Source organism: Phyllobates terribilis, unplaced genomic scaffold (assembly GCF_046119375.1).
Source record: "Phyllobates terribilis strain yellow unplaced genomic scaffold, ASM4611937v1 Scaffold_11__3_contigs__length_659146591, whole genome shotgun sequence".
Taxonomy (NCBI): Eukaryota; Metazoa; Chordata; class Amphibia; order Anura; family Dendrobatidae; genus Phyllobates; species Phyllobates terribilis.
The window spans coordinates 306665185-306690701 of record NW_027362771.1 but is presented as its reverse complement, the minus strand read 5'-3'; the positions used below and the strand labels follow the sequence as shown (position 1 = coordinate 306690701).

At 42.3% G+C, this 25517-nt stretch overlaps 1 protein-coding gene across 1 annotated transcript in view; it reads right to left on the bottom strand.

Annotated features, from left to right (window-relative positions):
• Nucleotides 1-25517, bottom strand: part of LOC141167259 (uncharacterized) — a 705047-nt gene that overhangs the window by 324004 nt on the left and 355526 nt on the right. Inside the window, exons 59-66 of the mRNA XM_073654695.1 lie at nt 25255-25287; nt 21022-21105; nt 20582-20611; nt 16402-16437; nt 12553-12687; nt 11584-11697; nt 4665-4910; nt 2575-2832 (exon numbers count right to left, since the gene is read on the bottom strand). Coding sequence (XP_073510796.1) covers nt 2575-2832; nt 4665-4910; nt 11584-11697; nt 12553-12687; nt 16402-16437; nt 20582-20611; nt 21022-21105; nt 25255-25287 — 936 coding nt within the window. The remainder of the gene's footprint in view (nt 1-2574; nt 2833-4664; nt 4911-11583; nt 11698-12552; nt 12688-16401; nt 16438-20581; nt 20612-21021; nt 21106-25254; nt 25288-25517) is intronic.

Genomic DNA, 25517 nt, shown 5'->3' with positions numbered 1-25517 from the left:
GTAGTATTTTTAAAAACTAAGCATACAACATACTTATGAGGAAATACATTAAACTAATATCACTTTTTGAACCACACACAGTACTAACCCATCAAGTCACCAAGATTGGAATTCAAAGAGGTTCTGTGATGAGGTTGCCCATATAAACTGCATGCATTATTAATTAGATCTCTTAGACATGATGATCTTTGTGTACTTACTTTGATATCAATGGCAGAATTGCTGTACAATCATTTTTTGAAAGTCTTCTCATATGAGCTCTTTGACTCCACTGACTGAAAGCATTCCTAAGTCTGGAGTATTCATGAGTAAAAATAACCTCCGTTCTAAAAAACCTATCCACATTGACAGCTCTTGTGCCTCTGCCCTGCTGCTACTGAACTCTTACTCTGCTCAGTACAAGCTGCGGCTTGTTTGTTAGGCTATGTAGGCAGAGTGGGTTTTGCTCATAAATACACTGACAGTCTCTAGCTGGACTTATAAAATACTGATTTTAATATTAGGTTGGAAAACTTTAAAATGTATCACACAGACTTACATGGATGTAACAATGTATCCTGTTTGTAATGTGTAATCTGGTGACAAGCAATAATGCATGTTTCGAAATATCAATGACTGGTTTTTAACATCTTTGACAAACTAAAAAGTGGTTCTGGTAACTTACTAAAAATTATCTTTAGAGAGATTTTTAATTCTATTGTGTACAGCTTGTTGCCTAGGTTACCAGCCACATTGGCCACTGCTGCAGTCTGTCAGTGGTGACTAGTCTCCGAGGCAAGGAGCGCAGAGTTTACAAGCTCTTTGCTGTAGCGCATAACTGTGGAAAAAAATAAATTGACAAAATTTTCAAAACTAACATTTTGATTAGAATGGTGCTTTATTAGGCATAGCCCTGCATCGCATCCATGACTGGCATGACACTACCCACTCAGAGGGAGAGACAAAAATGACTAAACACATCTATGCAGACACTTAAAGTCCCCTCAGCACTGGATCACACCACTGGATCACACCACCCTTCAGACACATTGATCTAAGCAAAATTTTCAAAACTGAATATGAGGTTCTTGGATAACATTTTGATTACAATGTATAAGCCGTAGGTTGCTGCTCTATTAGGCGCAGCAGTGATCAGCGGCCATCATTGCTGTGACACTAGGCAGGAAAAGGGAGAGACAAAGGTGTGCCACAGTGTAATGCTAGTGATGCACTACTCTGCCAAAGATCACACACCATGTGGTGTGCGGGTATTACCTCTTCACTACGGCAGGAATAAAATTAAAAGAAAATGTAGTTTGTGACGCCAAAGTGCACTGTATTAACTTCTGTTTCCTTGTGTGATGATATGTAGTGCTCCTGATAGTCCAGAAAAACAGAGAGGCCAATAGGCTATTGATAAACTTTACTTCTTGAATACAAATACGGGTAAATCCAGACAGACGGTTAAGCACAGTTCCAATTCCAATGCAGCAAGCACAGTTAATTTCCAATATGGTAATGCAGCTGCATAAATGGTGCAGTGATTCCGGAGTCCCAGCTTCTGCTTGTCTGCACAGTCCTTATCACACAGCTGATTGCAGCTGATGCTGTGGTCTCTGATAAACACAGGAGCTCTGGGCTTCCACCTGCTCCTTCAGCTTCCAGGCAAGGACAGCACACTTCACACTAATGTCTCTATCTCTCTCCTTCTCCCTGAGTACTAAGCTAAGGACCTTGGTCAAGTGGTATAACCATGTGATCTATTTGACATATATGGAAAGCAGGACTAATTCATTAACTCTTAATCTCCTGAGAGCAGAATATAATAAGTACATCACTTTATGCATATTTAAACCATTTCTGTGTACTAAACCATCATGTACATTATCTGCAAAGGGAATATGAACATTGTGCAAACATTATGAGGTAGCTGTTAGCTCTGCTACATCTTAAAGGTACATACACATACAACTTTGGGGCATTACAACAAAACCTATGCAGACAGATAAAGCCCCCTCAGTTCTGGATCACACCACCCAACAGACACAGCACAACGGCAGCAATGGTTGCCACACAGCACCAACACCAAGTGAACTGATCTAAAAAATTCACCTTTTATGTGGTCTCAGGCAACAAACATACAAAAATAGGTGGGATCCTCTTTGCAGTCTCGTTTTGCTATAGAGTTTGTAATCACTGCTCTGAGTCTGGATGGATGGGGCCAGCGTCAGTGTCACCGTTCTCCCCTGATGTTGCAGAAGCACAGTTGTCACTGCTTTAAGCATAGGAGAGTGCACAGTCTGGGCCAGCAGGCAGCAATGCCGCCGGTCTAACTTGTTAATCAATTGAGAGTGGACCGCCCTTCAGTAAGCAGGAAGCCAGAAGGCAGAGCAGTGATGCTCTCTTGAAACTAAATGTTGAGTTAACCCTTTTAAGTGAGTGTTACACATTACATGCTGATTTCTTATTTTATGATGCTTCTAAGACTCTTACTTTCTCAGGCATACGGACATACTAATACAACACATTTATGTTAGAATGCAGAGCTATATACTATATATTATTGTCACGGATTTTTAACTTCTTAGATTTTACCTTCAAAGGAACTTTTGTCTGAGTCTCTACCATTGTCCCATGGTCATAAGAAATCTCATGGCTGATATCGTCCTCTTTTACAATATGTAATATGTTCATCTCTGCTGCGGTTGATATTGGGGTAGTGGTAGGTTGCAGAATGCTCCTGTTTATTTCCTGGTCATTTCCTGTACTCTGCTCAGGCTGCGAGCTTCGCAGTCTTCCATCAGTGATGGTTTTTTCCAGACGGCTCTTTTTCTTATTCTCTTTTCTAGACTCCTAAAAATATAATATAATCAGATAATTTTAAGTGATTATTTATTTGCTATTTATTTTTCTTTGTTGAGACAGTGTCAACATATTCCATAGCTATGTACAGAATTTTTCAACATTAAGAGCCCTTGTTATTAATGTTGAAAAATTCTGTACATTGCTATGGGATGTGGTGACATTGTATAAGCAAAGCAAAATAAATAGCAAATAAATAATCAGTTAATGATCTAACAAGGACACAAATACGGGCTAATCTCATAGGAAGCCAACTATCCAATCAATATGTTTTTTGGATTATGGGAAGAAACTGAAGTATGCAAAAAAAACATGGAAACAGAGAGAACATACAACCTGCAGGCTGAAGTTGCTCTTGAGGGAATCCAAGAACCAGGAATGCAAAAGTGCTAACCACTAGGTCACTATTCTGTCCAATGCCTAAAGTTCCCCATTCACTTTAAACAGCTGTCGGCCGAGCCATCGTTTGACCAATTGGTAGCTATAATGCCCTACTATCTCATACACCGCAGTGCTTGTACTTCCTGATTGATTGCTCTCTATGAGAGACCCGCTATCAGACATCTCTGGCGGTGGCTTTTTTAAAGCAAACTTGTCAGCAGGATGTAGCCCAATAAACTAAAGGCATGGCTATAATGGCACTGGGCTGCTCATTAATATGATGCCTGATGTGAAGGGATCCGCTCAATGGCTGCTGAATACTCACCCTATGAAGTTTTCAGAATATGACGTCTTGTGTGCTTCGGGCAGAACGTGGGGGCAGGGTCTTCTTCTCGTTCTCTGCTCCCCCCTCCCCACCAGCCTCCAATGTTTCTTGTGCAGGTCACAGATTATTCAGTGACCTGCCTCCTTTTTAAAATTATGCACCACCGCCGCCATCATTGTGTGGGCGGTGCGTGCGCAGTGGGAGCTGGCGTCCTGTGTGCAGGACCTCAATAAAATGGCGCCTGAGCCAAGATCTTGATCTGCGCATATGCCGCCTCCAGCACCATTTTAATGAAGTCCCGCACACATGACGCCGGCTCCCACTGCGCATGCGCCACCCACACAATGGTGGCAATGGCATGGAATTTTAAAAAGGAGGCAGGTTACTGAATAATCAATGACCTGCACAAGGAACAGAGGAGGGTGGTGGTGGGGGGGGGTGGCGGAGAACGAGAAGATAACCCTGTCCCCACGTCGTGCCTTGAAGCACACAAGACGTCATTTTCTGAAAACTTCATAAGGTGAATATTCAGCAGCCACTGAGCGGATTCCTTCAGATCAGGTATCATATTAATCAGCATCACAGCGCCATTATAGCAATGCCTTTAGTTTATAGGGCTTAATCCTGCAGACAAGTTCGCTTTAAAAGAACAAAAGGATGGGCAGTCTGAAATCAGATATGCTAGATCATTATCTCCCTGACATCATCTGTCGGGACAAACTTGAGGGCCCCCATACACATTAGATTTTTGGCAAAACCCATCAATATTGGTGGTTTTAGACAATGTTAGTCTAATGTGTATAGGGGCTTAAAGCATTGAAGATAATCTGCTATCAGACACTAGTACATTTCCCATAATTTCTGATCAGGCTACCAATAAGTGATGCATGGTGTATTCAAAAGAGTATGGTTCTGTTTTGTTTGGGACCCTGTGTTAAATAGAAAAGATAAGTTCTAGTGATCATTTATTTCCATTTATCCCTTAATTCTATATCATTTCAACATCTTAATGTAGTAAATGCTTTAGCCTTGTTTATACTTCTTCTTAAATAAGGTTCAAGGCTAATTTTGTAACACAATTGTGCTTCATAATAGAAAGAAATACACAAAAGTTTACCTTGTCCTGCTTTCTACTTGGTCGTTCTGATTGCGCAGCGGCTTGGGTTATGATGAATGGACTATCTTCAGCTGCAGTAGTAGTTATCGGCGTAGGTAATGATATGTTTTCGTCTATATTTATCTGAAGTGCATGTTCTTCTGTATTTTCCTCTTGCTCCTCTGTGACCACATTTGTAATAACGCCGACAGGTTCAGAATCAGTTTTTTTCTTCTTCTTTTGCTCTTTTTTGCCATCATATGTCTCCTAAATTCAAAGGGCGTTTAATAAAGTATAATTTTAAAGGGAACCTGTCACCAGAGAAACACTATTGACCTGCAGATATGGGGTTAATCTGCAGGTTAAAATCGTTATTAACCTACCCGACGCCCAAACGTAGCCAAACGCTACAGGGAGAAAGTGAACTTTATTCCCCCGGCAGAATTTGGGTTTCAGACATGAGGGCTTAAGATTGTTTCAATAAAGATTTACACTTTTTTCCCTCTGTACCACTCCTGGTATCTTTTGTAGGTTTTTTGTTCTTTTCAGGAGTGCCTGTATATTATATGGTCAATTATAGGCATTCATGAATCATCCACTGGCTGAATGATCTTGGCCAGGTATGCATGACTCTGAAGTGCTGCGGCGTTTCTGAGCAAAACATACTTTAAAAGCCACCAGGTTCCAAGACCATGCTGTAAATTAGTCGGCTTCCCCCGCTTGCTGCCCTGGATTCACAGGTTTCTGCCTATATTTTCAGTGCCTCAGTTTTCAGTTATTTTTCTAGTATACAAAAATTGGTCTGGGCTTCGTCAGTGTTTTTTTATCAGAGTGTCATCCGAGTTTGGTCAGTGTTAGTTTTTACCATCAGAGTTTGGTTAGCATTTCATCAGTTTTTCTCTGCTGGAAAAAAATCTGATGAAGGTTTCTCAAGCTTCTCATATCAAACAGTCCATGAAAAATAAACAGAACAAGCATGACATCCAAATGCGGTCCGATTTTTTACGAACCCATAGACTTGCATTGGTAGGTTTGATCCAACAGTCAGATCAAAATCATACATGTCTCCGTGATTATATGCAGACCACACAGTCCACAAGAATACACGGACATGTGAACAGCTCCATAGTGTAGTATTAGTACAAGTTCTATCCCCGAAAGCCCACCCTTAGGCTATTTGTGCACGTTCAAGATTTGAATGCAGAAAATTCTTTAAGATTTCTGCATCTCTTGGCAGGAAAAACGCTGCAGAAAAAATGTGCGGTTTCCACGTTTTGACGCATTTTTTATGCGTTTTTTGTACATCAATGAATGATTTTTGGAGCTAAATAAAGATATTTGAAAAAAAGAAACGTGGGACATCGCTTTAACTCTTGGATTACTGTCAGACCTGGGGTGAGTATATTGGTTAATTTAAATGATTAAAGAATGTGTCTTTTGTATTTCAAATAAAGTGTTTTACTCTGTGTGTGTTTATTTAACTCTTTACTTTAATTAGGTTTAGTAATGAAAGGGTTTGATTGACACCTTGTCATCAATAAACAAAAGGGCTAGGTGTCAGCTAATCCCATACACCCAATCTCATTAGCGTTCCCATTCATGTAATTTCTGGGGCAGCTGAGAGCTGCTATTTTTAGCCTAGGAAGGTGCCATTAGGCAAACATGTTCCCGGGCTATTAATAACAGCTCACAGCTATTTCGTTAGCCTCTATGTCCCAATGATCAGTAACCAGGAGTGCTTTGGACGCAGCATATTTTCGCTGGTTCAGTGAACATATGCGTATTTACCTGCATTCAATAGAACGCAGCGTTTTGGACTCAGAAAAAATATGCTGCGTCCAAAGCGCTGCTACGTCCGGATCGTGGGCACATAGCCTAAAATTAAGAAAAATGGCGTGGGCTCCCACGTCATTTTCATAACCAGTAGAGGGAAAGCCGACCACTGGGAGTTGATATTAGTAGCCGGGGAAGGGGCCATTAGCCAAAAATGTTCCCTGGCTATTAATAACCACCCACAGCTGTTTGCTTAGCCTTTACAGGCTAGATTACAGGGGGCCCCAGAAAAAAATTGATGTAGAGTCCCCCCTATAAAATGTAACCAGAAAAGGCTAAACAGACAGCTGCAGGCTGATATTAATAGCCAAGGAAGAGGCCATGGACACTAGCCCCCTCCGTGGCTAATAATATCAGCTCTCAGCAGTCCCAGGAATGGCGCATCCATAAGATGCGCTAAATCTGGCACTTAGCCTCCGTTCTTCCCGCTGCCGTGTAGAGGTGGCGAGTGGGGAAATAAGATTGGGGTTCATGTCAGCCTTGCATTGGCGGCTGACATGAAGCCCAGGTTAGTAATGGAGGGCGTCTATAAGACGCCCCATTACTAACCCCGTAGTAAGGTTTTTGACGCTTTTTCAATAAAGACACGGCCAGAATAAAGTATTTTATTAAAATGAAATTACACACGGTTGTAATAATTTACTTAGGAATAAAAAAAACAGCATACTCACCTAACGCCTAATCCCCGAATCCCTCGTCTCCTGTAAAAATAAAAAACAACCATATCCCTCACCTGTCCACCGTCATGACGTAATCCCAGTGTCCCACGGTGATCCGGGTCACTTCTACAGCAGCCACATCAATCACTGATGTGACTGCAGTAAAAGACAGCACTATACACTAACAGGAGTGTAATCACTCCTGTCAGTGTACATCACTGCGCTGCTGGGGTTGAGTTCACCTGAGTTCATCAGCTGAAGATCAACTGATAAGCCCTGGTAGCCTCATTTACTCCATCAGTGTTGAAGTGGGAAAATTCTGATGAACTCAGGTGAACTCAGTCCCGGGCCTGGCAGCGCAGCAATATACACTGCCGGGAGCAATAGCACTCCCGTCAGTGTATTGCCTACTGCCGGGTGATCGGGTCGCTGGGGGATATAGGGAGGATGTCGGATAGGTGAGAAAAAAAGGAGTTTTTTAATTTAATAGAGGTTTTTACTTTTTTTTTTTTAAACACCGCGCACAGACGCCAGCTGGGGAGACTAGTTCTCCCCTCAGCCGTGCCTGATAACAGCGGGAGCGGCGGTTGGATAATCGGAGGAATAGTCATCTTCCCCGGCCGGGTACCATTCTTTGTGCGGTTTTGCAGCGTTTTTGCTGACTTTTTGACTCATTGGCATGAATTGAGTCAGTCAAATATGCAGCAAATATCCGCAGCAAATCCACAAATATATTTATACTTGCAATGTTGCTGCGGATTTGACTGACTCAATTCAAGTCTATGGGTGAAAACCGCTGCAGACATGCACAAAGAATGGACATGCTGCATATTTAAACGTAATGACAATCCTGTCAGGAAAATTCCTGATCATATGCACAGCACATTAGGATTGTCATTGCATTAGCTGGCACACGGATTACCTAGCGTTTTTGGTGCATTACCAAGCGGAAAAACGCAGCGAAAACGCATAAAAAACACACAGTGTGCACATAGCCTTAGTGCTCATTCAGACCCCATTCTTTCTCATACCAGTTCTATCCGTATTTTGCACAAACAGAACTTGTACCTATTATAGTCTATGGAGCATCCATGTATTTTTGTGGACTGAGTGGTCAACACAAAATCGCAAAGACATATCCAATTTTGATCTGAGTACCGGATCAAACTGTTTAATGCAAGTCCATGAGTCCGTGAAAATATCAGACAGCACTTGGATGCTACCTGTCCATTTTTCACAGGCTGTTTGATATGAGGAGCTTCAGAAACCTCCATTATTTAATTTTTTCAATTGAGAAAAACTGATGAAACTTTGATGGAAAAAACTTACACTCTGATCAAACGCTGATAAAAAGCACTAATGAAACACGTATTGTTTTTGCGTACGAGAAAAATCCCTGATGTCTGAATGAGCCCTAACAATAACAACGTGTCAAAGAGCAAATAGAGGGACCTCCTCGAAAAATATTATTGGGAGTGGTAAGACAGAAATTAAACTTGATGAACGCAGCAGTAAACACTATTTTTGGATAGAAGTCAACAAAGCTTATAAGAGAAGGACATCTTGAAAGCATGGAGAGGAATCTCTGTTGTTTTAGAGGTGTGGGAGCTAGTGCATCACAGGGAATTTGGTGAAAATTGATCGCAGGATGAATGCCGCATCGTATCAGAAAATTTGGTGAGTTTTTGATGTTTTTCTGCAGCATTTCTACACCTCTTATGTAAAATAGGCTACTTGCACTTTTGTATTGCATTTTGGAGTGCTTTTTTTACATGCATTTTTATCATGATTTTTTAATGCTGCAGTCTTTGGCTCCCTTTGGTATGTATTTTTTTTAATTAGAACAATTTTGTTTATGATACTTCCTAGATTTTTGGCTTTGACAAAACACTATTGATACAATCATGTAAAGAATACATGCATTTTTTCAGTGGAAGTGCGTATGCATTTTTTATTTTGCGGATTTTCCCCATCTAATTGATTTCTAACTCAGCAAGGTAAATTGACATGTTGCGAATTTCAAAAATGCGCAGTAGGTCAGTTTACACAGCATAAAAAAGCACAGTGGGCAGGAGATTTCAATAAAAGACATCCACTTTGCTGGAACATACAGTTGTGTTCAAAAGTTTACATACCCCGGCAGAATTTTTCCTTTCTTGGCCTTGTTTCAGAGAATATGAATAATAACAAAAAAACGTTTTCTCCACTCATGGTTATTGGTTGGGTGAAGCCATTTATTGTCAAACTACTGTGTTTTCTCTTTTTAAATCTTAATGACAACCAAAAACATCCAAATGACCATGATCAAAAGTTCACATACCCTGGTGATTTTGGCCTGATAACATGCACAGAATTTGACACAAATGGGTTTGACTGGCTAATAAAGGTAACATCCTCACCTGTGACCTGTTTGCTTGTAATCAGTGTGTGTGCATAAAAGCTGAGTGAGTTTCTGGGATCCAGACAGACTCTTGCATCTTTCATCCAGCCACTGACATTTCTGGAGTGTCAGTCATGGGGAAAGCAAAAGAATTGTCAATGGATCTATGGGAAAAGGTAGTTGAACTGTATAACACAGGAAAGGGATACAAAAAAATATCCAAGGAATTGATAATGCCAGTCAGCAGCGTTCAAACTGTGATTAACAAATGGAAAATCAGGGGCTCTGTAAAAACCAAACCAGGGCTTGGTACACCAACAAAAATTTCGGCCACAACTGCCAGGAAAATTGTTTGGGATGCAAAGAAAAACCCACAAATAACATCAGCTGAAATTCAGGACTCTCTGAAAACTAGCGGTGTGGCAGTTTCAAGATGCACAATAAGGAGGCACTTGAAGAAAAATGGGCTGCATGGTCGAGTCGCCAGAAGAAAGCCATTACTGCGCAAACGTCACAAAGTTTCTCGCCTACAATACGCCAAACAGCACAGAGACAAGCCTCAAAACCTCTGGAACAAGGTAATTTGGAGTGATGAGACCAAAATTGAACTTTTTGGCCACAACCATAAACGTTACATTTGGAGAGAGGTCAAGTAGGCCTATGATGAAAGGAACACCATTCCTACAGTGAAGCACGGAGGTGGATCGCTAATATTTTGGGGATATATGAGCTACAAAGGCACAGGAAACTTGGTAAAAGTTGAAGAAAGGATGAATGCAGCACATTATCAGCAAATACTGGAGGCAAATTTGCACTCATCAGCCCCGAAGATACGCATAGGACGTACTTGGACGTTCCAATATGACAACGATCCAAAACACAAAGCCAAGTCGACTTGTCATTGGCTACAGCAGAACAAAGTGAAGGTTCTGGAGTGACCATCTCAGTCTCTTGACCTCAATATCATTGAGCCACTCTGGGGAGATCTCAAGCGCACAGTTCATGCTAGACAGCCCAGGAATTTACAGACACTGGAAGCTTTTTGCCAAGAAGAATGGGCAGCTTTGCCATCTGAGAAAATAAATAACCTCATCCACAACTACCACAAAAGACTTAAAGCTGTCATTGATGTTAGAGGAGGCAATACACGGTATTAAGAACTGGGGTATGTGAACTTTTAATCAGGGTCATTTGGATGGTTTTGGTTGTCATTAAGATTTATAAGAGAAAACACAGTAGTTTGACAATAAATGGCTTCACCCAACCAATAGCCATGAGTGGAGAAAACGTTTTTTTGTTATCATTCATATTCTCTGAAACAAAGTCAAGAAAGGAAAAATTCTGCCGGGGTATGTAAACTTTTGAGCACAACTGTATGTGGGTGAAAAGTCACCATGAAGTATATAAGACCTGTATGGCAGCCAAAGGAGCACCCCTGATGCACGTTTCGTGTATTGCTTCCTCCGAGACTTTTCTCCATACTTTGCATTATTTGTCACTTGTTTTAGGGATGATTTGATTACCCCACTGAGTGTGCTATCACTACACCCTGGCTAATTTATTTTGCAAACAGCTGCTGCAAGGGTATTTATGTTTTATCTTGTTCTTATACCCAGAAAATGTTTTACTTTTACAGGAGTAAAACATTATCAGTGGCTAATTTCTTATTGCCCATATATATACTATTTGGCAGAGATTTGCCCTAGGGATATTGTTTTCTTTCCCTATCAGTCTCCACTGGTTCTCTTTTGGGTATTATTATATTCCACCATATATTCATTATTATAATAATTGCTCTGTGTGGAACTTGTCTTTTTTGCATATATTAAGATATTCAGTGACCAGTATTGCTGTTTTATGTGACCTATTGTTATGGTTTTGCCTATGTCTGACACTCTCCTTTTAAAAAGTTTTTTTATGTGTTTGTGATTTATTTAATAAAGATTCCTTGTGATTTTTATTTATGGCTCATATTCCCGTATGTTTATTTTTTTCAGCAGAACATCACTATTTTGTTATATTAAACATACCATTGCTACATTTCTAGCCAGACCAAGTACTTTGCTACTTCAGACTTTACCTGTTTTAGTATCTCACCGCCTTCAACCGTGAATGTGTTTTCCAGAACTGTACTTAAATTTAAATCCTCAGTTTCATTTGAAAGTTCATGTTTGGAAGTACCCTGCATGTGATACAGCAAAGTCAAGGTGTGAGATGGCAGTAGATTTTGCCATTGGTGGGCACACTTTGGATTTATACAACACACAATTATCGCATATCACATTGGTTTTTGCTAAAAAATAATAATGATTTTTGGTTTCAGATTGTACTACTTTTTTGCTAATTTGTTATATTTCTCATAGTTGTTTTCTATGTCGATATTGTTTACTATTACTTTCACTATAATTTATTATTATTTAATATTAACAGTAGTGATGAGCGAGTATGTTCTATTAACCCTTTCGCCGAGTATGCTCGGACGAGCACCGAGTATTTACAGCGTGCTCGGTGATATGTTTGAATCGCTCCTTTGTGTATGATTTGCGACTGTTTGACAGCTTTAATATATGTGAGGAATGTGTAAGAAGCAGACATTCCTCACATGTATCAATGCTGTCAAAAAGTCGCAAATCATGCACACGGGAGTGATTCAAACACATCACAGAGCACGCTGTAAATACTCGGTGCTCGCCCGAGCATACTCGGACAGAACATACTCGCTCATCACTAATTGACAGTTAATTATCATTCTTAAAAGGATAATTCAGGATTTAAATAAAAACATGGCTGCCTTAAAAAAAAATATATAAAAAAAACAGCTCCACATCTATCCATAAGTTTTACGTGGTATAGGTATAACAACATACCACTATTTTTGGAAGAAAGCAGCAATGATTTTTTGATCCTGGATAACCCATTTAATGTATATTTTTCCACAGAGGTTTGTCATAGTTTTCCATGGTAGCATTTTACATTTTTATCTTTATTATTTTTTTGCCTCAATCATATGTCTTTGGTATAAATGTATTTAACTTACAAAATTGTCTACTGTATATTTTAAATTCTGTTTCTTCTTTGCAGTCCGATCCTTCTTAGAGATTGAGAAATGCTGAAAAAAATCTGTAACTCCATTTTGTACGAGATGATCAGTTAATTCCTTCAAGAGACTTAACTAAAACAGAATAATACATTGATTTCATTTGGAATGTAGAAGGAATAATAGAAGTAAATAATCTAGCAGACAACATCTACTACTTTATCTTGGGTTTATGCACTTCAGATAGCTGTCAACCGAACAAGCTTTGGACCATAGCTATCTCTCACGACTCCCCAATACACGTAAACGCTCAGTTTGGCAATATTGTATAAAACCAATATACTATCACTGCAAAGGTTTTCTATCAACTTCTAAATGATATGTATTTGAGAAATTACTTTTAATATGATCACTTCATGAGGCTTCCTCTGAGTTAAATAGATTTTTTGTGGAATAGAAAATAATGAAATAAAATGTTGTTATAAATGATTTCCTAAATATGTTTAATTGGCAAATCATATTTGTTTTGTCTTGGGAGGTAATCACTATAGTACATTAAAATGGAAGCTATCTTATTACACTTATAGAAAACTGTGCTAGAATGTTAATAGGGCAATTGCATGTGAGCATGTCCACTATGCGTCTCGGTGCACCTGCCGCTCACCGGCGGAAACTGACAGACCCGCAGCATGTCAATTTCTCTTGCGGGTCCGCATGTGGACTTTCCCCATAGACTAACATCTATGAGGAAAGACTGCATTTAAAAAAAAAATTTCGGCCATTCATTTGCATAAATGAGGGCAGAAACCGCGTGGCCGCTCTGCAGCGTCGGGGCCGCAGGTGGCTCCGGATCGTGGGAACATACCCTAAGGCTGGGTGCCCACGTAGCGTTTTTCAAGCGTTTATGATGCGGAATTTCTGCAGCGTAAACGCTTGTTAAATGCTAGGTAATCCGCACCCCATGGTCCCCAAGGGGATTCCGCATGTTCTATGCACATGCTGCGGATTTTTCCGCAGCGTTTATGCTGCGAACAAAAATCCGCAGCATGTCATTTAATTTTGCGGAAGCGCAGCGGAACTTCCGCCATTGACTTGCATTGAAACGCATAGAAACCGCGACTGTACATTGGTACAAGCGGCTTCTATGCATCTCTATGTGCGGATGGTACCCAGTTCTGGAGGAGAGGAGACTCTCCTCCAGACCTGGGTACCATTGTACCTGTAAAAAAAGAATAAAATAACAAATAAAGTTTATATTCATCTGTCCGGCGGCTTCTCTCTGAATGCCGGCATGGCTTGAGGACCTGCGGTGACGTCACAGTCATGTGACCGCAGGCCCATCACCGCTCTGTCTCGCGATATGCCGGCAGCCGGGAACCAGACAGGAACGAGCGCTGCAGCCACGCCGGGGCCTCGGGGGTGAGTATAGCTTTATTTGTTTTCATTTTTACGGTTCACACTGCTGTTTGCATGGATTTATATAGTGTGACCTAGTTGTCAAGCACTTTCCAAGTGATGCTAATCACCTGGAAAAGCGCTTGTCAATCTGCATGCGGAAACGCATGTGGATCCGCATGTATTCTGCAGGAAAAACGCATGTACAATCTGCATGCGTTATTTCTGCCAGGGAGATGCAGAAATGCTGCAGAAATTTTCTGCTTCATTTCTGCATCGTGGGCACATAGCCTAAGTGGTACATTTTATCTTCAGGTCACAGCAGTAGAGCTTTTTGCTGCACATGCTCACAGGCACCTGTCCTATTAACCAATTACCCGTCCTAGCCCTCCCCTTCTTCCAAGAGTCATAACTTTTTTTATTTTGTTTTGTGCACATAGCATATGAGGGCTTGTGTTTGGCAGGATGAGTTGTACTTTTGTATGACACCATTCATTTTACCACATAGTGTACTAGAAAACTGGAGAAAAATTCCAAGTGCGGTATAATTGCGAGAAAAAAACCCCTACAATTCTGACAAAGTTTTGGGGAATTGATTTTACGGCATACATTGTGTAGTAAAAAAGGCCTGGCAATATGATTCTCCTCATCAGTATGATTATGACGATACCAAACTTGCAGGGTGAGACAACATTTTTACTGATACCATTTTGGGATAAATTGCTGCATACAGCAACAATCACAGTCTCCTTTTAACCCCTTCATGACGGGAGCATTTTCCGTTTTTGTGTTTTCGTTTTTTGTTTTGCTCTCCTTGTTCCCAGAGCCATAACTTTTTTATTTTTAGGTCAACATGGCCGCGTGAGGGCTTATTTTTTGCGGGACTAGTTGTACTTGTGAACGACATCACTAGTTTTACCATATCATGTACTGGAAAACGGTAAAAAAAATCCAAGTGCTGTAAAAGTGCAAAAAAAGTGCAATTCCAGTTTTTTTTTTTTTTACCACGTTCACTGAATGCTAAAACTGACCTGCCATTATTATTCTCCAGGTCATTACGAGTTCGTAGATACCAAAAATGTATAGGTTCTTTTTTACATAAGTGGTGAAAAAAAATCCAAGGTTTGCTAAAAAAAAAATGGCGCCATTTTCCGAGACCCGTAGCGTCTCCATTTTTCGGGATCTGGGGCCGAGTGAGGGCTTATTTTTTGCATGCCGAGCTGAGGTTTTTATTGATACCATTTTGGGGTAGATCCAATGTTTTGATCACCCGTTATTGCATTTTATTGCAATGTTGCGGCGACAAAAAAACGTAATTCTGGCGTTTATAATTTTTTTCTCGTAATGTCATTTACCGATTGGATTAACTATTTTTTTTATATTGATAGATCGGGTGTTTCTGAACACGGCGATACCAAATATGTGTATATGGGTTTTTTTTGTTTTATTTTAAATGGGGCGAAAGGGGGGTGATTTAAACTTTTATATTATTTTTATTTTTGCTTGCTTCAATAGTCTCCATGAGAGACTAGTAGCAGCACTTGCCTGTTCGGCTCTGCTACATACAGGCAATGAGCAGATTGCTGAGCCGGGGGTTATGACGTGGTTTGTACTATTACGTACGAAGTCATAAAGGAGTTAAGCCCAGCCACAAGCTGAGTTTCATGAGAGCTCCATAATAACAAGCACATAGGTCTTAACCAGACCCGCGGTTGTCATAGTAACCCATCAGCACTCTGTGATCATATTACAGGAACACCGATGGGCGCATAGCATGACGCAAACCAATGCTGGAGCGCTTTTAATACTTTTAATAGAAACAGCCATTATCTGCCGGATATGAGCCCTTTCCATACACCTGCTGCTGACTTGCGCCGTACATGTACGGCGGATGTCGGTAAGGGATTAATATTTTAGGAAAGATTTCTGTCAAGAAGGTGATGTCCCATTTAATGCACCATAGTAGTTCTCTCCGTACATCAAACAAATGTAATTTGCTAACTAAAAGTATTTATGAATGACATAATAAATGTAATACTCTTTGCACAATGTATCAAAAATAATTACAGCAGATCAGTGACTATTCGACAAGTTAGCAATACCACTAGTAAATTTGTAGCAATAGTAATCATTCGACTTATAGTAACACCAGGTTTTTGCTATATCATTTGAGAGCAGCATGATGTAGGGACAGAGACCCTAATTCCAGTAATGTATCACTTACTTGTCTGCTGCTGTAGTTTTGCTAAAATCTATTTTATTGCTGCTGCAGATCTAGCAGTTCTCTGAATGCTGAGCTTTGTATAACCTCGCCCACACCACTGATTGGCAGCTCTTTGTTTACACTGTGCATAGGCAGAAAGCTGCTAATCAGTTGTGGCGGCAAGGTTGCACAGAGCAGGAGGACTACATGGCACGAGACAACAAGTTCTCTTAAAAAATATCTATACTTGCCTTAATACCATATGAGTCTAACAACAATTCCAAATCCTAAGAAAAAAAGAAGGTAAAAGCTATTAAAAACTTGGGCATTTTCTAAAACAAAGGCAATACCTGTAAGTGACTTGCACATGTTCTGACTGCAAATCTATTAATACATGATTGACATGATAGAAAAACTATCTAATTTCTTCTCTTGCCATTTAGTGCTCATTCACACGAGTGTATAATTGGTCCACGGGGTATCCGTGTGGAGCTCGGACCACGCACGCACACATAGAGCCGAAAGCAACATTATAGTCAGTGTGCCAAAATAATGGCCTATTCTATCTACACAGTCCATTGGTTCACATGGAAAAAATCACAGAATGCACTGCTTTGATCTGTTTTAGGGACCAGAATAATGCATGCAATGAAAGGCAGCGCCAACACTGGATTCCAATACGGCCATCTCAACCCAACCTTATAGGGATTGAAATAATTGTGGTAATTGTAATACAGCACATCAGCAGATTTTCATAGTTAAAAGCCATAACATGTCAAATATTGAAAAATGGATATAGGAGAGAAAAACATGGATATTTCCACACTGCTGATGAGTAGATTGAAGATCCAATAGTCAGGTATTTGGTTAAATGCGTTTTTAATCTACTTGTTTCGAGGTACACACACTTCTTCAGGATATCTGGTTATATACTGAAGAAAAAGTGTGTGTGCTTCGGAACGCATAGATTAAAAACTACATTTATATAAATTCCTGACTATTGGATCTACAATCTACTCATCAGCAGCACGGAAATATCCACGTTTTTCCCTCCCAATATCCATTGCATCGGTCGGATGATCTGTGGATCTGAAGCAGCTGGAGTTTTTCATACCCATACATTGTTGTGTGAACACAACTCCATCAGGCTAGCTAACCTATCTATTAAAGGGAACCTGTCACGTCCTAGCTACCCTCTACACTGCCCCCATAGCGTTGCTAGCGATACAATGTGCATCACTAACAAGCTTTTGTCATTAAAATTGGTGCAGCTATAATGATTTTATAACCTTTAATATACTTAGATCCCACCTGCTCGTTCAGTCATAGGGGCGTGCTTGTCATATTCAGTCATGGGTGGGCGCAGCATTCACTCACTGCTGGCGCCACCCATGTATTTGAATATTGCTTCTGGCGAGCGCTATTATTGTGGGGCGTAGGCGCATTTGTCCATGTCAGGCCGCTGGTCCCGCGCCTGCGCAGTGAGGCTGCGTGATTACCAGCTTCATTGTGTACATGCTAAGTTCCCCGCGCGTATGTAGTGAAGCTGGTAACCACACAGCCTCACTGCGCACGTGCGGGAACATAGCGTCATAGCGCATGCGCAGGGAAGTTGCGAACTACACAGCTTCACTGCGCAAGCGTGCGCAGTGAAGCTGGTAGTCACACAGCCTCAATGCGCAGGTGCGGTACCAGCGGCCTGACATGGACAAATGCGCATGTGCCCCATAATAATAGCACTCGCCGGAAGCAATATTCAAATACATGGGCGGTGCCAGCAGAGGGTAGCTAGGATGTGACAGGTTCCCTTTAAATTTGTTTTATTCCAGGTAAGACCCTATTGCATTTTTTCTGCTCTCTAGTTCCTACATATACCGTATATGTATTGAAAAATATAAGTGCCCATCTTTTAACATTCTGATAAAGTCTTTGGAATACATATCATCCTTACAAAGAGCTATTCAAATATTTATTACAAGTGTTTTTACATATATATTTTTTTAAATATGTGAATGTGAATTTCACAACCCAAAAATTACATAATGTAAAACTCTAAAATTATCAGCAAAAAATAAGTCTTTAACATTGAGAGAGGTTTTTATCAACACTGCAGATACAGAGAATGAAGGGGCGCTAGAATACTGCTGCAGCTCTTACAAAGTTTTTCCCAGCACAGCAGTGCTACTGGCCAGTAGTAGTTCCTCTTTCACTACATTTTGGGGATGAATTGGGCATTCACCAATTAGAAAATGTTGGCATATCGTAGAAATCTGCCAGCACTTTTTGAAGGGAATTTATCGTAGCAAAAATGTAAAACAATTTAAAAAATATATAGTATCGATGTTTTAATTTTTTTTTTCAAAAAATGTAATATTTTTTAATGAATTAACATATGAAAAACGATTAAAAAGGTATTCATGCTTTCAACTTTTAAACACTACGGACAGCAGTTGCTCACGTTTGGCAAGAAAACCAATTGTAGTGCTAGCTCCCATTATAACTGCAGTAAATGTGGTCGGGATCTGCTGTCGTGTTTGATGTCACTCCACTTACCCTTGGATGTTTGCAAAATGATTTTAGGAAGTGTTGGCATTATTGAATCTTTCTTGTATGAAAAGAAAATACAGTGGTGTGAAAAAGTGATCGCCCCCATCCTGACTTCTTATTCTTTTGCATATTTGTCACTCTTAATGTTTCAGATAACAAAACAAATTTAAATATTAGGCAAAGATAACACAATTAAACACAAATGCAGCTTTTAAATGAAGATCTTTATTATCAAGGGAAAAAGAAATCCAAACCATAACTGGTGGGGCCACCCTTAGCATCAATAACTGCAATCAAGCGTTTGCGATAACTGGCAATGAGTCTTTTACAATGCTCTGGAGGAATTTTGGCCCACTCATCTTTGCAAAAATTGTTGTAATTCATCCATATAGGAGTGTTTCCGAGCATGAACCGCCATTTTTAGGTCATGCCACAGCATCTCAATCAGATTAAGGTTAGGACTTTGACTAGGCCACTCCAAAGTCTTAATTTTGTTTTTCTTAAGCCATTCAGAGGTGGACTTGCTGGTGTGTTTTGGATCATTGTCCTGCTGCATAACCCAAGTGCGCTTCAGCTTGAGGTCACGAACAGATGGCTGGACATTCTCCTTCAGGATTTTTGGTAGATAGCAGAGTTCATGGTTCCATTTACCACAGCAAGTCTTCCAGGTCCTGAAGCAACAAAATAGTCCCAGACCATCACACTCCCACCACCATATTTTACTGTTGGTATGATGTTCCTTTTCTGAAATGCTGTGTAACTTTTACGCCAGATGTAATGGGAAATACACCTTCCAAAGAGTTCAACTTTTGTCTCATCAATCCACAGAATATGCTCCCAAAAGTCTTGGCGATCATCATGATGATTTCTGGCAAAACTGAGACGAGCCTTAATGTTCTTTTTGCTCAGCTGTGGTTTTCATCTTGGAACTCTGCCATGCATGCCATTTTTGCCCAGTCTCTTTCTTATGGTGGAGTCATGAACACTGATCTTAACTGAGGCAAGTGAAGCTTGCAGTTCTTTGGATGTTGTTGTGAGGTCTTTTGTGACTTCTTGGATGAGTCGTTGCTGTGATCTTGGAGTCATTTTGGTTGGCTGGCAACTCCTGGGAAGGTTCACCACTGTTCCATGTTTTCGCCATTTGTGAATAATGGCTCTCACTGTGATTCGCTGGATTCGCAAAACTTTAGAAATGGCTTTATAACCTTTTCCAGTCTGACAGATCTCAATTACTTTGTTTTTCATTTGTTCCTGAATTTCTTTGGGTCGCATCATGATGTCTAGCTTTTGAGGATCTTTTGGCCTACTTCACTTTGTCTGGCAGTTCCTATTTAAGTGATTTCTGATTGAGAACAGGTGTGGCAGTGATCAGGCCTGTGTGCAACAAGGGAAATTGAACTCAGCTTCCCAAATATGTGATAAACCACATTTAATTTATGTTTTAGGGGGGGGGGGGGGGCAATCACTTTTTCACACAGGACCCTGTAGGTTTGGATTTATTTATTTTTCACTTAATAATAAAGACCTTAATCTACAATTTAAAAACTGCATTTTGTGTTTACTTGTGTTATCTTTGTCTAATATTTAAATTTGTCTTGGGATGTGAAACATTTAAGTATGACAAACATGCAAAAGAATAAGAAATCAGGAAGGGGCAAACACTTTTTTACACCATTGCAAATCTTCTTTTTACTACTTTACGGAGTAATTTAGGGTCTCATGATAGCATTTTCTGCCCATGTTTTGGCAAAGTTTTCTTTTTTCCTTTTGTATCCAATATATCAAGTATGCCCCTCTTATTTATGTATTTCAACTTCTAAATATAATATATGTTTGAAACAAACAAGTTGATGGCATGAATGCAAGGTTTATCTCATCCCTTACCTTCATTTCAATATTTTTCCCAGGAACACCCTTAATACAAAAAGAGAAACATAAATTCATGTGAATATCACAAGCTAAATTACATTTACTTATCTGAATGTTATGAATTGGGAAGATGATCATATATTTAGATTTACATTTTGCAGCTATCTTTATTTTATTGTGTTGATGAAACAACCATATCTCTTTAAATGAGATCAGACTGCATAAGCATTTTAACAAGGTAACTTATTTCTACAATGGTTTCCATAACAATATGGTTTGAAATCAACCAACCCAATTAATTTCTCTCTGATTTAGTGCGTAAAACAATGTAAAATAAAAAAAAAGCTTTGGTCCAAGCAGAGCTACATTTCTCAGCTATACAAATTCTTTTTACAACAGTATTCTTATATTACAACAGTTGAATTAACTACAAAATATAAAGTATGTGTCCATACCTGTGGTCCTGGTGGCCCAGGGGGACCCATTGGTCCCATATCGCCACGATCACCCTTTGCCCCTGTAGCAGTAGATATTACAGTCTGTAGAAATATGTGGGTTAGAATTATTCTGTTGTCAAACATAAATATACAAAACAATTTTTTTTAAAGATTATTTAAGTGATTCAATAAACACAGCAAAGTCATGAAAAATAACAAAATCTATAATATAACCGTGGATGCGTACCTCTGTCTGAAGCCTCGATAGACTGCGCATGTGACGCGCCCCTGGGCCTGTGTCGCGCTGCGTTGCGCATGCGGGAGCTTACCCGGAGCCGGATCTCTTGAGGGTTGTAGTCTCGTGGCGGTGATCCGGTCCGTGCCCAGGGAGTCAGACTAAGTGGCGCTGTATTAGCGGTAGATGTTGGACGACTACGCCACCCGTTGAGTACAGCTAAGGAGCTGCTGCTGCAGGGCAGACCGCTGAGGCCGGTGGTAGGATTGTGCAGCGTGATAGTATAACCCCCAACGGGAGGGGTATGGCCTCAGGGCAGCCGACGTGGATGATGGGGGTAGCAGGAACCACTCAGAGACGGTACGGTGTAGTTCAGGGTCTTTACTGGTGACAACGATAGACCCTCCCGGAGTACTGGCTAGCGATTGGGGCCTGGTCAGTCCTTGAGCAGATGGGATCTCCCCTGGCCAGGCGGAGTTGTAGGCCTCCCAAACTAACGATACTCTTCTGGCTACCTTGCTAGAAGCGGGTATAAGTAGCCCACGTCCCTGAGTGTACCGTGTGGTGCTCACCCGTATGGCCGGTGACTCGGGGCCTTCTAGTAGCTTCCGCTCCACGACGGCGGTGCTGGTCCCACGCGTGTGACTGTGCCTTCGGGTTTCTGGGCCAGAGGACCTGCAATCCCCTGCCGGTCGGTTTCTGCTGCTGGATAGGAGTTAGTCCCCACAGCCTCGGACTCCGGGTCCGGTGATAACTTCTCAGTCAGGGCGAGCTCTGCAGCTGCCAGCCCCTGACTCCTTGTAACACTGCTCCCACAGAGCTCCTGTTGTTTCTTCCCATAGCTGCTTCTCTTCTCTGTCTCTACTTCTGGCATGGCCCAGGAGCTGGGCCCAGCCGGAGCCACAGCTCCCTGTCAGCCCTCCTGGCTGAACTCTCCCTCTGAACTCTCTAACCCTGCCTCAGCCCCAGGTTTATATAGGGGAAGTTCTTCCCCTCCCAGGACTGGGCAGGAGGTGTGGCATGCATAGGATTCCTGACCAAGAGACCTCCCACCTGCTCTCAGACATAACATTGCTGTTACTGTGGAAACCAGACCCCTGGGGTGCCACACATGCGTGACGCGCAGTCTGGCTCCAGACAGAAGCAGGCATCCAGCCATTACAGGTAAGAGGAGGTGTATGGCGCCGGAGATCGCGGTATGCGTAGGCACTGAACGCATACCGCGATCTCCGGCGCCATACTTGCATACTTACCTGACCGGGAGGAGCATTGCCGCGGCGCTTCTCTTCGCTGGAGACCGGGGCAGGAGTGAGGCGTCGGATCGGCGCGTGCGCATAGCGCTATCTGGCTCTATTTTACTGAAGACACATTTACAGTGTGTCTTCAGCAAAATGGCGCCGGACAGCGCGGTGCTCCGGCGCTGCATTCCTCCCCTGGCCTCCGGCAGAACAGGACGCAGCAGCGCTGGAGTACAGAGAAGAAAGGTGAGTATAACTGTTTATTTTTTTAGTATGTGTGTACAGTGTGAAAGGAATGAAGGGGCCACATATACCAGGATTGTGGGGTGAGGGGTACCACACATACCAGGATTGGGGAGTGAGGGGTACCACGCGTACCAGGATTGGGGGGTGAGGGGTACCACGCATACCAGGATTGGGGGGTGAGGGGTACCACACATACCAGAATTGGGGTGTAAGAAGTACCACGCATACCAGGATTGGGGGGTGAGGGGTACCACGCATACCAGGATTGGGGGGTGAGGGGTACCACGCATACCAGGATTGGGGGGTGAGGAGTACCACGCATACCAGGATTGGGGGGTGAGGGGTACCACGCATACCAGGATTGGGGGTGAGGGGTACCACGCATACCAGGATCGGGGGGTGAGGGGTACCACACATACCAGGATTGGGGGGTGAGGGGTACCACACATACCAGGATTGGGGGGTGAGGGGTACCACACATACCAGGATTGGGAGGTGAGGGGACCATGCATATCAGGATTGGGGGGTGAGGGGTGCCACGCATACCGGGATTGGGGGTGAGGGGTGCCACGCATACCGGGATTGGGGATGAGGGGTGCCACGCATACCGGGATTAGGGATGAGGGTGCCACGCATACCGGGATTGGGGGTGAGGGGTGCCACGCATACTGGGATTGGGGATGAGGGGTGCCACGCATACCGGGATTGGGGATGAGGGGTGCCACGCATATCATGATTGGGGATAAGTGCTGACACACATACCGGGATTGGAGATGAGGAGTGCCACGCATACCGGGATTGGGAATGAGGGGTGCCACGCATACCGGGATTGGGGATGAGGGGTGCCACGCATACCGGGATTGGGGACGAGGGGTGCCACGCATACCGAGATTGGGGACAAGGTATGCCACGCATACCGGGATTGGGGACGAGGGGTGCCAAGCATATCGGGATTGGGGATGAGGGGTGCCACGCATACCGATATTGGGGATGAGGGGTGCCAGCATACCGGGATTGGGGACGAGGGGTGCCACACATACCGGGATTGGGGATGAGGGGTGCCACGCATACCGGGATTGGGGATGAGGGGTGCCACGCATACTGGGATTGGGGATGAGGGGTGCCACGCATACCGGGATTGGGGATGAGGGGTGCCACGCATACCGGGATTGGGGATGAGGGGTGCCATGCATACCGGGATTGGGGATGAGGGGTGCCACGCATACCGGGATTGAGGATGATGGGTGCCACGCCTACCGGGATTGGGGATGAGGGATGGGGTGCCATGCATACCAGGATGAGGGATACCATACATACCAGGACAGGGATGAGGGATGGGGTACCATGCATACCAGGATTGGGGATGAGGGGTGCCATGCATACAAGGATTGGGAATGAGGGGTGCCACGCATATCAGGATTGGGGATGAGGGGTGCCACGCATACCGGGAGTGGGGATGAGGGGTGCCATGCATACAGCGATTGGGGATGAGGGGTGCCATGCATACCAGGATTGGGAATGAGGGGTGCCACGCGTATCAAGATTGTGGATGATGGGTGCCACGCATACCGGTATTGGGGATGAGGGGTGCCATGCATAATGGGATTGGGGGTGAGGGGTACCATGCATACCGGGATTGGAGATGAGGGATGGGGTGCCATGCATACCAGGATGAGGGATACCATACACTCCAGGATAGGGATGAGGGGTGCCACACATACCAGGATTGGGGGTGAGGGGTGCTATGCATACCAGGATTGGGGGTGAGAGGTGCCACGCATACCAGGATTGGGGGTGAAGGGTGCCATGCATACCAGGATAGGGGGTGAGGGGTGCCATGCATACCAGGATAGGATGGTGGAGACAGGATGGGGGCAGCACAAATACAAGGAGGGGGGCAGCACATACCAGCATGGGAGACCATATACCAATAAAAATGCTCGCCACCCGGGCGTAGAACGGGTTCAATAGCTAGTAAATAATAAACTGTTATCTCTGCATAGATCATGCAAAAAGAATAGGATTTATTTCTTTATTGACTTAAATGAAGATCAAATTCCATACTTATTGATAGAAAACTATACTAGCCTGTTTTCAGAGAGAAGAGAGGAGAAACCATCTGCCGGCTGTCAGACAGCTGGGACAGCGGCTTATCTCCTGGAGAACAAAGGGGTGGAGCATTTGAATTCAAACTACCCAACCCTTATCTCCCCTAACATCATGTGTAGGAGTTAGGAGGCGCAGATACCTATTATATGGTTGTCTGATTCTTGCTGATACTGGCGGGTTTGGAGGACTTTAATTTAATCTATAGTAGGACATTTACTAATAACATATTCCACCGAAATCAATTAGGATATTGAAAAAAAAAACCATCATTGAGCAATTTTCTGTATAAAAAGAAAGATTGTCCTGCCTACAAAAAAGGATCCATTACAAACCTGACCCATCACTGATCTTATAAAAAATGGAACCAATGAGGTCAGTTGTGTTGTATTTATTTTTAGTAGCTCCTTTTCCAGAAATACTTACTTCTCCTGGCTCTCCTTTATCTCCAGGTTCTCCCTGCAATTCATAGAATCCATGTTTAAATATCTAAATAATTAACAAATCGTATACACAGACACACAATGTAAATATTAGTAATAATTTATTGTAACTGTTATGACAACAATGATTTATTATATATTCTTCATATTCCTAATGAAAGCACATTATATGAATACATGAGTGTTAATCTGGAATTAAGAAAAACAGTTTTGTGTTTGTGTCGAAAATCTAAAACTTTTTTTGAG